The sequence below is a fragment of the Brachyhypopomus gauderio genome, chromosome 1, assembly GCF_052324685.1.
Source record: "Brachyhypopomus gauderio isolate BG-103 chromosome 1, BGAUD_0.2, whole genome shotgun sequence".
Classification (NCBI taxonomy): domain Eukaryota; kingdom Metazoa; phylum Chordata; class Actinopteri; order Gymnotiformes; family Hypopomidae; genus Brachyhypopomus; species Brachyhypopomus gauderio.
The window spans coordinates 31483992-31497608 of NC_135211.1; the positions used below are offsets into that span (position 1 = coordinate 31483992).

At 42.8% G+C, this 13617-nt stretch overlaps 3 protein-coding genes across 3 annotated transcripts in view; 1 reads left to right on the forward strand and 2 right to left on the reverse strand.

Annotated features, from left to right (window-relative positions):
• The window catches only part of cenpp (centromere protein P), a 65236-nt gene extending 64276 nt beyond the window's left edge, over positions 1-960 (forward strand). The window contains exon 9 of the mRNA XM_077009379.1: positions 18-960. Within this exon, the coding sequence (XP_076865494.1) occupies positions 18-142 (125 nt within the window). The 3' untranslated portion in view covers positions 143-960. The remainder of the gene's footprint in view (positions 1-17) is intronic.
• ippk (inositol 1,3,4,5,6-pentakisphosphate 2-kinase) lies at positions 187-10554 on the reverse strand. The gene is made up of 13 exons (XM_077009365.1): positions 10048-10554; positions 8453-8512; positions 8110-8205; positions 7941-8007; positions 6611-6732; positions 6399-6488; positions 5953-6011; positions 5639-5711; positions 3524-3803; positions 3050-3191; positions 2757-2859; positions 2598-2677; positions 187-2497 (listed from the first exon to the last, which is right to left on the reverse strand). Exons 1-13 carry the CDS (start codon positions 10126-10128, stop codon positions 2272-2274), a joined length of 1479 nt encoding a protein of 492 aa, XP_076865480.1. The 5' UTR covers positions 10129-10554; the 3' UTR covers positions 187-2271.
• A 424-nt stretch (positions 10555-10978) lies between these two features.
• On the reverse strand, positions 10979-12388 carry LOC143517190 (protein BTG1). The gene is made up of 3 exons (XM_077009406.1): positions 12225-12388; positions 11917-12053; positions 10979-11491 (listed from the first exon to the last, which is right to left on the reverse strand). The coding sequence occupies exons 2-3, from the start codon at positions 12032-12034 to the stop codon at positions 11151-11153; spliced, it is 459 nt and encodes a 152-aa protein (XP_076865521.1). The 5' UTR covers positions 12035-12053; positions 12225-12388; the 3' UTR covers positions 10979-11150.
• Between the last annotated feature and the right edge of the window lie 1229 nt (positions 12389-13617).

Below are 13617 nucleotides of genomic sequence, written 5' to 3' on the forward strand. Positions count from 1 at the left end.
CTCTGTTTTGTTAACAGCCCAACAAATGGATTCCCAGAACGTGATGGAAACTGCACCTGTTTGCTTCCGCAGTCTTCTGATGATTTTTGGGGTAGAAGCCTCAATCGAATGTTTAATAAAAACATCCATTTCTGAAATGTGATCACACCAGCCTGATTGGAAAAACAATTCAGTGAAGCCTGTGTATCCATGATCTCCTTATAATTTTATTCGGTATAAACACCACCGTATAGTCAGCCATTAGGAAATGTATTAATGCCATGTGCACACATTCCGTCACATGTATATATATTCACACTGTATGTAAATATACATCATTAGCCCATATCTAGAAAAATAAATAATTTAAATACAAAATGTGACAGTAAAATTCACTTTGTATTCTGAAAGTTTAAACATTTTAGTTCTTACTTCATCTGCATCACAGTGATTGTGATTTCCGTAGACATTAATATTCATTCCTACTTCATCAGTTTAGCAGTTACACGTCCTTGTAGTGGGTGTCATATTTAACAGTATTTCAAGTTAGCACAGGGAATTCGTTTTATTTTGACTGAAAACCTTTACTCTGGCACAAATGGATTTGAATCTTGCATTACTGTTATTTGGGTCTTATGCTATTTTCTGTTTAAATTAAACTGGATCAAGCAGTTTCAGTATTTTTACTTCTGTATAGAGAACATTCTCTGACTAAAATCAGTATGTATCTCACAGTAAAAAAGACACAGATGCACACAAGGAAAAACAGTAAAAGATAGGCAGGTATGAAAGGCTGCCCGTGTTAAAACTGACGTTGACAACTGTAAGGCCCAAAGAACTGACCAGTAAACACAAGACAGATGAGGTTCAAGAGACCATACAGATTTGTAAAGGCTGATGTATGACAAAACGAAATAAATTCCTCAAATTTCAGTGATGTACAATAAACAGATCAGGGAAATGTTAGTAAACTATTGCAAACTGCAAAAATTATATAATCATTCAATCTGTCCCTGACCGTAGGCCTAGTCATCCTTAATGTCAGTTGAAACTTAAAACACAGCTTGTGAGTACAATGAATAGTGTATTTCAGTCAAATAGGCCATGTACGGGTTATTAGCGAAGGCTAGCAGGCACTGTTTGCAAACCAATTGTAATAAAACAAAGAGCAAGTCATTAAAGTTCTGCAGGTCTGTAAACTACCAAAAATGCCATCCCAGTGTAGTACACTGTATGTGCAAGTTTGTGAAGTTTGTTAAACAGCTTTGGTCCGTCCAGTGTAAAGTCTCTGCATAAATGTGGTTGTAACTGTTTTCAATTAGCCAAATACCACTTAAGGTATTAAAAGTTGAAGCTTTGGGCCAACTGGGGGGACCGAGTCACTACACGTGTCCTGAGACTAGCTGGACTTTTTCAGCTCTCAAACCCAGTGAAAGCCTTATGAATCAGAGGAGCTTCCAAAGCCTGCAGGATACTGTTACTACCGTAACATTTTGGGTGGGGTGGATAGAAATAAACAATACCTCCAACAAATAGTTTATAGTTATAATAAACTGTACTTTGAGAGGTTAGCGCAAATGCAAATATTTACAAGGAAAGTGAAGGTGTTGACGGTATTCAGAAGTGTTTAAATTCATTCTTCTTGCTCTCCTTCCTGGTGAGTCAAGTCACAGATCTAAAGATGTGTAATGGAGCAGTAGTCTCATTTCACCTCATGTATCCACCTTAGTTGTAATGTTTAACATTATATTACATTTTATTATTTCAGCCTCTAAACAGAGACCCTAATATCCACACACTTGCAACTTAGAGGCATTCAACTTACTGAGGCACCTTTTTCAGTTTCTGAAAAAACAGTAACTAATTTCATTTCTGAGAAAATAATAAAAACAATGATAAATGCAATATAGAAGTTGATGTGAAGGACATAACCACAAGCCACTTTTGGCACTTCTTAACCACAAATATGACCACTGTGTGCACCACCACCACCACCACCCTGTCCTAGGTCTCCCCCTTGCCGAGTTGGGCCCTGTGCTTCAGGGAGCCCAGTAGAGCAGGACTCCCCTGGGGATGAATGTCCAAAACCAGGAGGACTACTGCCAGGTGCAACCCTCAACACGACAGGCCCAAGCAGATTAGCATTAAAAATATATATGGCACATTTTTTAAAAGGGAGGAGGGCTGACGTACAAGAAGACAGAGAAAAAACATTTCAGATCTTCGGTTTTTGCATTTTTCGTGGTTCACAGCGGAAGCAGCACTCTGGAGTAGGAGGGGGATGAGGTGGTTTCACACAGGGTGAAAGAGCAGTGTGCATTCCTGATGCTCCTTGTAGAGGTTGGAAGAAGGCCGGTCCTGGGAGGCGTTTGTGCTCCGCAGGTAGTAATTGACAATTTTGGAGTCCAGCTTGTACTGGTGCGGGATGCTGTCGGCGGGCTTGGGGTCCAGATCCAGGATGGAGACGGAGTAGGTGAAGCGCTGCTTCGTCGGCTGAATCTCCAAATTCGGTTGTAGTCTGTAAGCGCAGGTCATGTGACACACATTCAAACTTGCATCTCAAAATCTACATGTGAAGCAAATTCAAACGGCACCCAAAAAGGTTCGGTATTACTTACTTTTCATCGTCTCCACAAGGTGCAAACGTGATCATAACCGAGCAGTCTTTGGCGGTCATTGCAATTCTGTACTGGAGTACCTGTGGTGCCAAAGGGGTAGGTCAGTCAAATCCTGCGTAACTTCTTACACCCACCAGTACTTGAGCTTCACAAACGCACCTTTCCAACTGCATATTCTATAGAGCCGTCGTCCTCAGACGGGCAGGTCTTCACCTTCTCCAGGAAACTTTCGTCGTAAGGGCCATCAATCTGCAGCCTATTCCTGTAGTACAGATGGTTTTGTATGTTGGGTTCAGTTTTTTAATATTTATCAGAACATGAAGTGCAGTAAGGAAAAGGCTGAGTGAGAATGTTACACAGTGTACGCCACATCAGTGCAGCTGCTCCACCTAGTGCTCAAAAAACAACATTACACTCTGGTAAACACAGGAAGGTGTGGATTCAAAACTCGCCTCTCTTTAGGAAACTCTTCCAGATACTGTTCTACTCTCTTGTACAGTGGGTAGAGCCCCTCAATGTCCAGGGTGTCCAACATCTGAACTTGTAGGATTTTTGCAAGGACACAGTCCCTGGGCAGACCATGACCATGACTGCCTGTAACGTCCAAACTAATTATTAGAATTTCCCCAAGAACAGTAATGCAGTTCAGAAAGTCCAGAATGCCACAACTCATCAATACTACATCTAACAACTTTGATTATACATTTTACTTCATTTTCACAGTCGCAGCCCACACGGCCCACTCGGCTCACACCTTCAGCCCACACGGCCCACTCGGCTCACACCTTCAGCCCACACGGCCCACTCGGCTCACACCTTCAGCCCACACGCCCAATCGGCTCACACTTTCAGCCCACACGCCCAATCGGCTCACACTTTCAGCCCACACGCCCAATCGGCTCACACTTTCAGCCCAAGTTTCTCACCGCTGCGCAGTGGCTCTCTGTGGAGGGGGCTGGCCTCGCACATTGGCCGGCCCTCGGCGTGGTGCACCTTTCTGGGCTCTCCTGAGCGCTTGGAGTCCCCACCGCTCAGCAGGGCACCGCAGATCAGCTGGACGAGCTCGCCAAAAATGGCCTTGCTGGACTGGTGGCCGTGGTAGAGGCCCGCGGTGTGTTGGAAGTAGGGCCGCAGGTGCTGGACCAGCTCGCTCACGTCGGGCTGCTGTTTGGCGTCGTCTTTGCAGCTGTAGATCAACTCCCCGCCCTGGAGGGGGTGGAGCCAAAGAGGAGTGACGCGGAGAGCCAACCGTGCAGTCTGGGTGTCAGCAGCGCACCCACGTGTACGACAAGCGTGAGAACAAGGCGCCAAAGTGAGCACGCCGATATGAGCTAGACAGGTAGACGATGTCCTGCCTACGTCCCATGGCCAATACGTCACGACACGCCCGCTATAGTGGGCACACAAACTAATTCATATTTTGTATATATAAAACAAGAAATTCGTTGACAAAGAAGCATGCTGGTACTCACACAGCAATTTAAACTAATTGACTACCAATCTGATAAGGAAATAAAAGGGACAATGGGGAAGATTAAACCACTTCAGTAGGTGCTGCTTCATGTGGGCTGAACCCAAGTCAGTATGCTGGCCAAGTTACTTCAACAGATGATGTAACTGAAAAAGAACTTCCCACTGGATATGGACCCGTTACCAGCTCTAATGCTAATGTAAAAAATGTAAAATGTTAAATATTTTGTCAATTGTGATTTTTTACACCGCAATCGAAATTTGTCCTCCGCTTTTAACCCATCTGTGCAGTTAACACACACACACACACACACACACACACACACTAGTGATTACTAGGGGGCTGTGGATCACATGTGCCCAGAACAGTGGGCAGCCCTAGCCCAGGGAGCAGTTGGGGTTAGGTGCCTTGCTCATGGGCACCTCAGTCATGGCCTCAGGTCTGGGAATCGAACCCACGACCCTCCGGTCACAAGACCAGTTCCCTACCACCAGGCCATGACTGCCCCTAGAAAGGAACATACACCGTCCCTGGGTGGGCCTGTGGTATAAAACTCAACTCAAATCATGATTTCAATATCCATGTAAAATGTTTTTGTATGTGGTCTTGTGACTTTAGAATGTCATTTTGGATGCTAAATATTTAGTGCACCTTCTTGTGAATTTGAGATGTACAACCAACTTAGAAATCTGCGATTTACCCGTCATATAGACGCTCAGCTAAAATGCCAAACTAGCAATAATTTGAGAAATAATTTGAAGGGGGGGGGGGGTTAAAAGTACATTTCTAAACCCATCTGAAATTTACCTTTCAAAAATTGCGCGCACACACACAGTGTTCAATAGTTGTACAAGCCCTGTGGGTTCTATGGATCTGCTAACCGGACCAATGCCAGTGGAAATGGACAGCAAACAGTTCCCATAACAAATGCGCACACAGGGTTTGCTCTTTTTTCCACAAAGGCAGACAAAACTTGTACATAAAGGTACTATTTTCATCACCACGTCAGCCATTTTTAGACTTTTACTTGCGCATACAATTTGACACCCGTTCCACTTTCACCCACAGGCTCTGATAAAAGACCTCTAGTCAGTACTTTTTACATTCCCAGACCAGCCCGACGTGCTAATCTGACTCAGCTGTCCACAGCTAATCTTTTAGCGCGTCACCATTTTCTAGATGTGCCACTTTGTGGGTGCCTAGCTTGTAAATAACCCACCACCGTAGCCCTGTTCAGGATGAACCATGTGCCAGGAGTGAAAGGTCTGAAACCTCTCGCCAGACTATAATGGCACGTGTCACTGTGGCGCTGACGCAAGTTGAAAAACAAAAAACAACCACTATAACCAGTAATCCAGCAGTGATCGGTGTGCACTACGTTAAGATGAACAAGCCCATTATCTAGCCTCAGTATCTAGGTCACCTAACCTAACAGAACTAGAGCAACAAGGGCCTGCACAAGAGAGAAGTGAAGCCTCAGATACAAGAGCTGAAGTGTTGAACTGGGTCAGTCACACATCGTCCACACAGTTCAGGCACTACTGCACTGCTCTAATTATTAAATGCTTACCTTAAATATTTTTAGGTTGTTTTGTGGTTCTTCTAATAAATGCTTGATTGCAACATACATTCGCTGTTTGCTCCTGGAAAGAAAGTAGATTTGAGTCAACACGTACCTGTAAAACAGGCCGGGGAACTTTATCCAGCTTAGGGTGAGAAATGAGCAACAGCACATGCTAATGCCACCCAAACACACAAACTCAACACCTAATGTAAAACCCCATCATGACTGAATCAACACTGGACATTTTTATTGTTGCTTTAAACATGAAATAATGTACACACAGATCAAAGCACTGGGGTTGTGTACTGATGAGAACTTACCCTGAGAAGAGATCCATGGGACAATACCTGCTTAGTCTGTTCCACTTCCCATTGGCCAACTACACAGGAAAAAAATACAATGAAACACACACACCTTCCTGTTTCACATGACTTGAAATTTAAGCTTAATTTCTTAGTTGTTGTCTCTACTACACCACTCATTTGCCCACAGACCTAAATCACAAATCAGTCATTTCATTTAAATGAATCGGTCACAAGATGAAACTTCCCTTCCCCCTTTGAGAACAGGGTGCGTAAACACAAACACTGATCTCTCTGGGCATTATTGCAGAACATCCCAGACTAATTCACTATTACTTGACCGCCATCCACTACAGAGCTGCAGTCAGCGGAAGCAAAGTTAAAGCAGAAGTGGCACGTTGTGTTACAACGACCAGACAGCTGCCCGGTTCCCGCTGTTCTCGGCAGCAAGGGCGGCTCCATACCTTAAAATGCTGATGCATACAAAATCTGCACACTTTCCGCTTGCATTCCTTGGTAACGTATCTTGAAAAGGGTAGAAACCCACTTTTTGGCTGCAAGAGACAATGAAGAGTGATTTGAAATGCAAATGTCTTCAACTGGATTCATGAGAAACCTGCCAGAGCAGTTCAGTTTCGCCAATATTTACGGGCGAGGCACTGTGACGGCGATTTACCTTAATTTCTACACAAAGAGGTGGTCTGTGGTCTCCACAGTGGCACGGCGAGAGCTGGGTCAGGTTTGGAAGGCACAGACCACAGCCACTGAAAGTGTCCATCACTTTGTCACAGCGCAATTCTGTGCAACAAACGAACATTTAAAACAATTAAGTGTAAATAATTGTTTTTTAAAATCTATAAAATGGTACATGAAACGTTCAGAAGAAGAAATATACATTTTGTGCATAGGAATAGGCAATTTTACTAATATAATCTTGCTTATATAATTCTTGCCAAAGTTGCATTGCTCCTACTAGCCATAAATCATGTGGCTATCACAGTGGTTCAGCACACAGAACAGTATGTACATGGTGACAATAGATGGCACAGCACTTCGCGATGAGAGAACCCACCATTGTGTTCTACCAAACACGGTCAGGTCCACCATTGTGTTCTACCAAACACGGTCAGGTCCACCATTGTGTTCTACCAAACACGGTCAGGTCCACCATTGTGTTCTACCAAACACGGTCAGGTCCACCATTGTGTTCTACCAAACACGGTCAGGTCCACCATTGTGTTCTACCAAACACGGTCAGGTCTAGTCCTCTCCTCTAGATCCCCAAGCACACATTAGTGTAGTGAGGTGCACGAAAGCCGCCTGAGCTCATCATGTTCACATGCACTTAATCTGGCATTAGTCCGATTTCTCTAATAATCTGAGTATTCAAGTGGTCGTGTAAACAGCATAATCCAATTTCTTATACTGCAGTCTGGCCTAGAAAGGAAAACTTTCAGATCTCTCGGTCTGCACGTGCTCTGAAGTGTAACCGGAATGCTCCTAGAAGGTTGCAGATTTAAATGCAGCCCCCGCGAAAGGGATATCAAATACTTCTCAGGAACACTCAAACGCAGGACATGCACGTGGAAATAAAGAATTTGAAATGCACTCTATTAGTAACCACATCACTTGACTCATGTACACCCTGAGGTTTTACTGACAAAATATGATTTTCTGCAGTTATTGGATTAAGTGCATGTAAATGCACTTTGTTTCCAGAGCAACACACAAGCTGGAGTCAGTGGTCCATGCATCACATGCTCGTGTTGTACATGTTTTGCAAAACACTTGTTTGTGGTGCAAACTCCACAGATGACGTAACCAAAGACGCCAACCAGAGCTATTATATGTGCACATGTCAGTTTCAGCTAGTGGAGCAGATGCTATCAGACCAGATGGAAGTGACCCCTCCATTCAGTCCTCACTTATCAGCATTACATGACGCTTGGCACACATCACTTACAAACAGTTTAAAGGCTCGTAATAGATACGCCAAGCAAACGTACCTGGCCGCTCCTGTTGGACCTTTAAGGACAGCTGCCTCACAAATTCCAGGGGCAGTTTGACCACCTCCTGCGGACATTCAAAGTTACAGGTTTCAGCCTACTCATTAATCTCAATGATCAGGCAAGAAAACAATCTTATTTCAAAACAAAGAAAAGATAATCAACATACTCCACTGTGCACATATTTCTCCCCTAGCAAGGGTTTCATGACATTTTTGTTATAATCCACTATGTTACGGATGTGCTGGAAGGCCTGCTCTGTTGTCTGTAAGATTAAACAAAAATACATACATACATAAATACATACATACACACACACACACACACACAGAGCAAGAGATGAACTGGGCTGTTCTCTTGATGTTTAGAACTCAGACTGCTCAAGAACTCTGAACTGGTTCACATGAACTACCATTTCACATCCTCACAAAAGGAACGTGGGACATTAAATATTATGGGTTCTTTTTGCCCAGCACAAATATTTGTCTGAGGCGTGAGGCACAACGTAGTACCTGATGTGCATTCTCTGCATCTTCAGAGGGAAACTTCAAAAGACGAAGGACTCTGGAATGCTTAAAGGAAAGAATTAGTGCATTTTTAGCCATCATCTTTGCTTAGTTCCAACCCAGAGGAGAAGTGTCACTACTGTGCACACAAACACACTTTCAGACAGCTTCAGATTTTATAGATGATATACCACCTAAATTGATTAAACAGTGCATTTATGTTTTTAACCAACTGATAATGGTCTTATAATCATTTAGACATAGTGGCTCTATGTGAAGGCATTTTACTTAGTTAAAGAACACACTCAGGCTAGACTATCTACATGCGTGTGTCCTAAAACAACTGATCTTTATCTGCAAACCTGTTCAGCCAAGTTACATTAGATTTTCTGCTTCTGTGGTTTAACTCTTACCACTAGGGTAAGCAAGAAGTGTTATCTGTGGCAGAACAAACTGCATCAATATTACACATACAAAGATAACACTGTATGAGACTGTATGAGTGTGTGCCAATGTGCAAATGGTTGCAATAATTGTAGGTTTTAAAAAAAGCTGATTTTGGCGTGACGATTTGTTTATTGTGGTTGAGATGACGTCCGAGAGTGAAGCTGAGGGTCAGAAGCAGGATGAGCCAATAAGACCAGGATGTCCAACAACACGGGAGGGTGAGAGGAGGAGCGTCTACAACAACCTGACGCTCCCTTTCAGGACTCGGCCACGATGTGAAAGGTGGAGTTATGCCGTGGTCGCTTCCTACACCTCACATCCATCTTGTTGCAGCATAATCACTACATTCCACAATGTATTCAGTCTCTGGTGCAAGTGTAGCTGACGAGTGATTAAGATTTGTTTGCCAATAAATATAAAGAAACGATTGTGGCAGCTGTGTGCTTCCCTAAACACACGAGCCAGTGTCTACGCCATCAAATAGCTGAAACTTTTGTTTTGAGTCAAGAAAAGTCACGAATCAGAATGAAACCTGCCGATTAAAAAGGGACATGTGCTTTAGTACAGTCATACGGTACTATACAATTACGACGAGTTTAATAAGCAACAGAGTTTATTAAACCATCGCTGGAAACTACAGCAAGTTAAACGTCTAACCGGCAGACGTGTGTCAGCGTTTTAGCCAAATTAAGTAACGTGTAAGACGTGATGTTATGTCAGGGCCACTTATACAGTCGGGGGTGTTAATCAGATCACACAGCGCGGTTTGTTGAGTTTCTTAGCCCAGTGCGGCTGCCTTGGCTGGGTTAGGTAAACAGCAAGAGGCGCGGTCCACACCACCAGCCTGATAGCTTTAGCCGTGTAGCTACGTGTAAGGAGCGCTAGCCGGCTAATACACGAATCACAATGTCGTTTAGGAAGACGACGCTTACACTGAGCGGGAGACTTGCTCATTTGGACACCTGTCCAGGTCCCGTTGGGGTGTCTGGTCCGGCGTGTCCTCACCACAGTGCAAAACACGCCGCTGAACGCGCCGGGTGCGCCAGCTATGCTAAAGTAAGCACAAGATGCTATGCTAGGATAAGCTATGTTGTGCTAAGCTAACTCGCCTCTTCACCGCCCGACAGAGACGCCAGCTCAGCCTGTCAACTTACCTGAACGTGAGAAACAACGAGGCTCTTGTTCCCTTCTCCGTGGTATTTCCAGTCGTTTTCGTCCATTTTGTCCAGTTCCATAACACAGCAGCCCTACGGAGAATCCCCTCTCAACCAAACGCGAGTATAGCGCAGGGACAGCTGGCTCGATCCGGCCCAGCACAAAGTTATGGAGGAGCGCGGCGCAGCAGGACTTCTAAAGCCGCACGGGTTACTACCGCTTTAACCAGTGCCCTCCTCCCGCTGCATCTGATTGGATGCACCTTTAAGTCAGCGTCCTCATTGGCTGTTCAGTGCTCAGCCGGGCCGAAAGTATTAACTTTAGAACACGGGGCCGGTCGAGCAGCCCGTACTGGGCAGAGTTTGCTGCATGTCATACACGACGCGTTTCCGTTAACTATTGAGCTCTTTTGACTAAATATCAACAAATAAATAGCCACGCGTCCTGTGCCGAATGCGTCAGTTTGTTCCTGTAGCTCAACTGATAGAACTGGTAGGGCAGGTAGATGCTCACACTTAACGGCATACTAATAAATATGCAAGTCGCTCTGGATGTGCACGTCTTCTACATGCTTTAAATGGAAATGGTGAAATCCCAGTTGGCTAGCTCATCTGCATACATTTATTAACTCAAGTACGGGCGCTACTTAAGAGTGCATCAGTGATCGTGTGTCCTTGATTTATACATACACACGAAACAGTGATGCTAAAATGACTGCTTGCATACTGAAATTCAGGAATTTCACTTTTCATATTTTTGTATTGTTCTGAATACTCTCTACAGAGCTATTGAAGCATTTCACAAAGAACTCACACTACCAATAGCTTTCCTCATATTAGGATACTTTCAATACGTAGGGAATGTGCTGGGATAAAACATGTTATTTGGAAAATAAAGCCGGTGGTTACAAAGTTCCATGCAATGATTTAATAAATTCCAGACGCATCTTTATTTGAAATGTATAAAAACAATGGTTTTACAGTAGTTTCTAAAACATTTTACAGCTTAGTTACAATGTTATCACCGAAATGATACAATTTAACAGCATTTATTTTTAAAAAAGTTTGTGTTTAAGACGCAACGACGTGCATCTGGTATACAATTAGCTGAACACAGCCATCATGTTAAATGACTTGGCCGGGCTTGAATGACCAATGGTCAGCGTATCTTTACAACCATCAACAGAGGTCATATTTTTCAGTGAAGGAGGAGAGGACTCATAAAGCACACAAATGGAACCATCTTCTCCTATACGGTACGACACTTCATATGGGTCTACCCACAAAGTGAGCTCACTCGGTAACAAGAAAAGTTGTTCCCTAGTAAGTCCAACTGTGCAGGCAGCTTTACCTATCAAGGGGTCCATCTTGTGATTGATCCTAATACACCTGTAACCTGAACCTTTGCACGGAGCATCTGGGAACCAGTGGTGTTGGTAGTGCTCTAAAACGAAAAAAACGTTACTGTAACATGTAGTGCATTTTCCTTACCCTCGCCCAGCTTTATATATTATACATAATTTGATATATAGCTATAAGAATAAAACTGACGGTGAAGACGATAAGTCGTCAGTGTTCTTGTACAGTGCTCTGTGACTGCGTTGTTTGTTTGAGTTTTAACGTTATCCTTATACAAATAAGTCTTATTGTTCAGAAAACCGAAGACTTTCTACTGGATGTGAAAAACTTACAAATGTGAAAAAAATTACAAATGTGACAACGAAAATAATGAGGACAACCTATACATCGAAAATGTTCATATGTTCCCCGTTTCCTTTAATTTGCTCTAGTTAAAATTGACCGAGTACACAGGAATGCTGATCATATATCTGAATATATTAAATATAATCTGGATTTATTTGTACTTACCTCCCAAAGCGGTTTCGAGAGAATGGCTAAAGTGTTGAAGCTGTTCTTCAGAAAGTTGCCCAGTTCCTCTCAGTAATTTGGTAATAAAGTTTACAGCTGTGGATACTTCGGTTTTCATCGCGAAATATTTTCATGAGCTGTAAAATGACAACATTTCTTTTCTGATGCACATTTAAGGTGAAGTGTGAGTATTTTATACTTTTGGTGCATGTAACAAGTTAGCTGAGAGCCGTTTGGTCGATGTTGTATGTTGGCAATTTTCCTTTGTTCAAAACACAAAGATAAAATGACCACTAAATACAACTGACCTATTTCAGTTCGTCAGAACAAGTTCAGATGGAGATTCTACGTCTTTGTTGCTGACAATCTGACCATTACTTACAGGAAAACTGAAAATTAATTGACTTTTTGGTCACAAATAAACTTAACCTGCAGAGTGTTACCCAGGCAGCAGTGGGCTGTTACTGAATGTATTTGGTCAGATGGTAAACATTCTCGAACGTTATAGTAGGAGCTCGACCAATCGCATTTCACTTTGATGACTACGTCATTAGTTGGGTCAGCGTGGGTTAGGGTTGATTATGCTCAACAGCAGGCATAAATAAACGCGTGGTACAGGTCCGTGTTTATTCAGGAGTCGTGTACACCAAATGTGTTAGTACAATATTGCCTCCAAATGACTAACGTAGTTACTAAGAAGTGTTTATTTAGGCGGCACCACATTGGGATTGAACGTACACATGAAGTAGTGAGCTAAAATTGGCTAAATAAGTGGACAAGCTCACGGACAAGATCGATATCTTCTAATATCAGCCTGATAAACACAAATGTCCCATTGAACACCTTGATACATCCATGAAGTTGTAAACCAAGTTTCGTTATGCAAGCTGTTACCAAACTTCCTGTTATACAAATTCATTCCATTCTGAATGGTAAATATTTTAAAACAAATTATAGAACACTATTAATATTTTAAGTTTGATTACATTTAGGTATTTTCAAAATCACATCCAAGGTATACCAAGGCGTGTTTACATATTTATAATTTTTATATAACCAGTCGAACAGTGTTGTTGGTGGGTCACTGGGGTTCTAAAATCTACATGTTTTGAGTGGTTTGTCATTATTCGTTCAACCATAGTTAAGAATTTTACACTGTATCATGCGTGGATAAACCTAGGGCTCTGTAGAACAGAAAACACATGTTGATATCCATTCTATACGGAATGCTTTATCATTGTCATTGACAACAACCTGATTCTTCTTCTTCTTCTTTCGGCAATTCCCGTTTAGGGGTCGCCACAGCGGATCAAACTTCTCCATGTCCTGAGTGTCCTCCACTGACACACCAGCCACTCTCATATCCTCTACCACTGCATCCATAAACCTTCTCTTAGGTCTACCTCTCCTCCTCTTGCCTGGAAGTTCCATCCTCAAGACCCTCCTACCAATATACCTCTCCTCCCTCCTCTGTACATGCCCAAACAATAACCTGGTTATGAATGTTATTTGTTCAAACTCCCTTAAATTACATATTTATTTATCAGCTTACTTGGAAAGTAAGACTGATACTTAGGTAAGGTACCCAGATGACTCACGTAACTTTGAGCTGCAGCTGTATATATTCAGGCTCCAAGCTGTATATATTCAGGCTCCAAGTTATAGCTAGGCATAGAGGGTTATTAAATATGTCAAATGTCC

Bases quoted from the DNA above. Each gene is read 5' to 3' on its own strand.
- LOC143517190 (XM_077009406.1), bottom strand. From the start codon at position 12,034: ATGAAAACCGAAGTATCCACAGCTGTAAACTTTATTACCAAATTACTG. The intron at 11,492-11,916 runs GTAAGTACAAAT...TTTTCGTTTTAG, and splicing joins TCTCGAAACCGCTTTGGGAG to AGCACTACCAACACCACTGG.
- ippk (XM_077009365.1), bottom strand. From the start codon at position 10,128: ATGGAACTGGACAAAATGGACGAAAACGACTGGAAATACCACGGAGAA. The intron at 6,489-6,610 runs GTAAATCGCCGT...TGTCTCTTGCAG, and splicing joins CTCTTTGTGTAGAAATTAAG to CCAAAAAGTGGGTTTCTACC. The intron at 2,678-2,756 runs GTGCGTTTGTGA...TTGGCACCACAG, and splicing joins TAGAATATGCAGTTGGAAAG to GTACTCCAGTACAGAATTGC.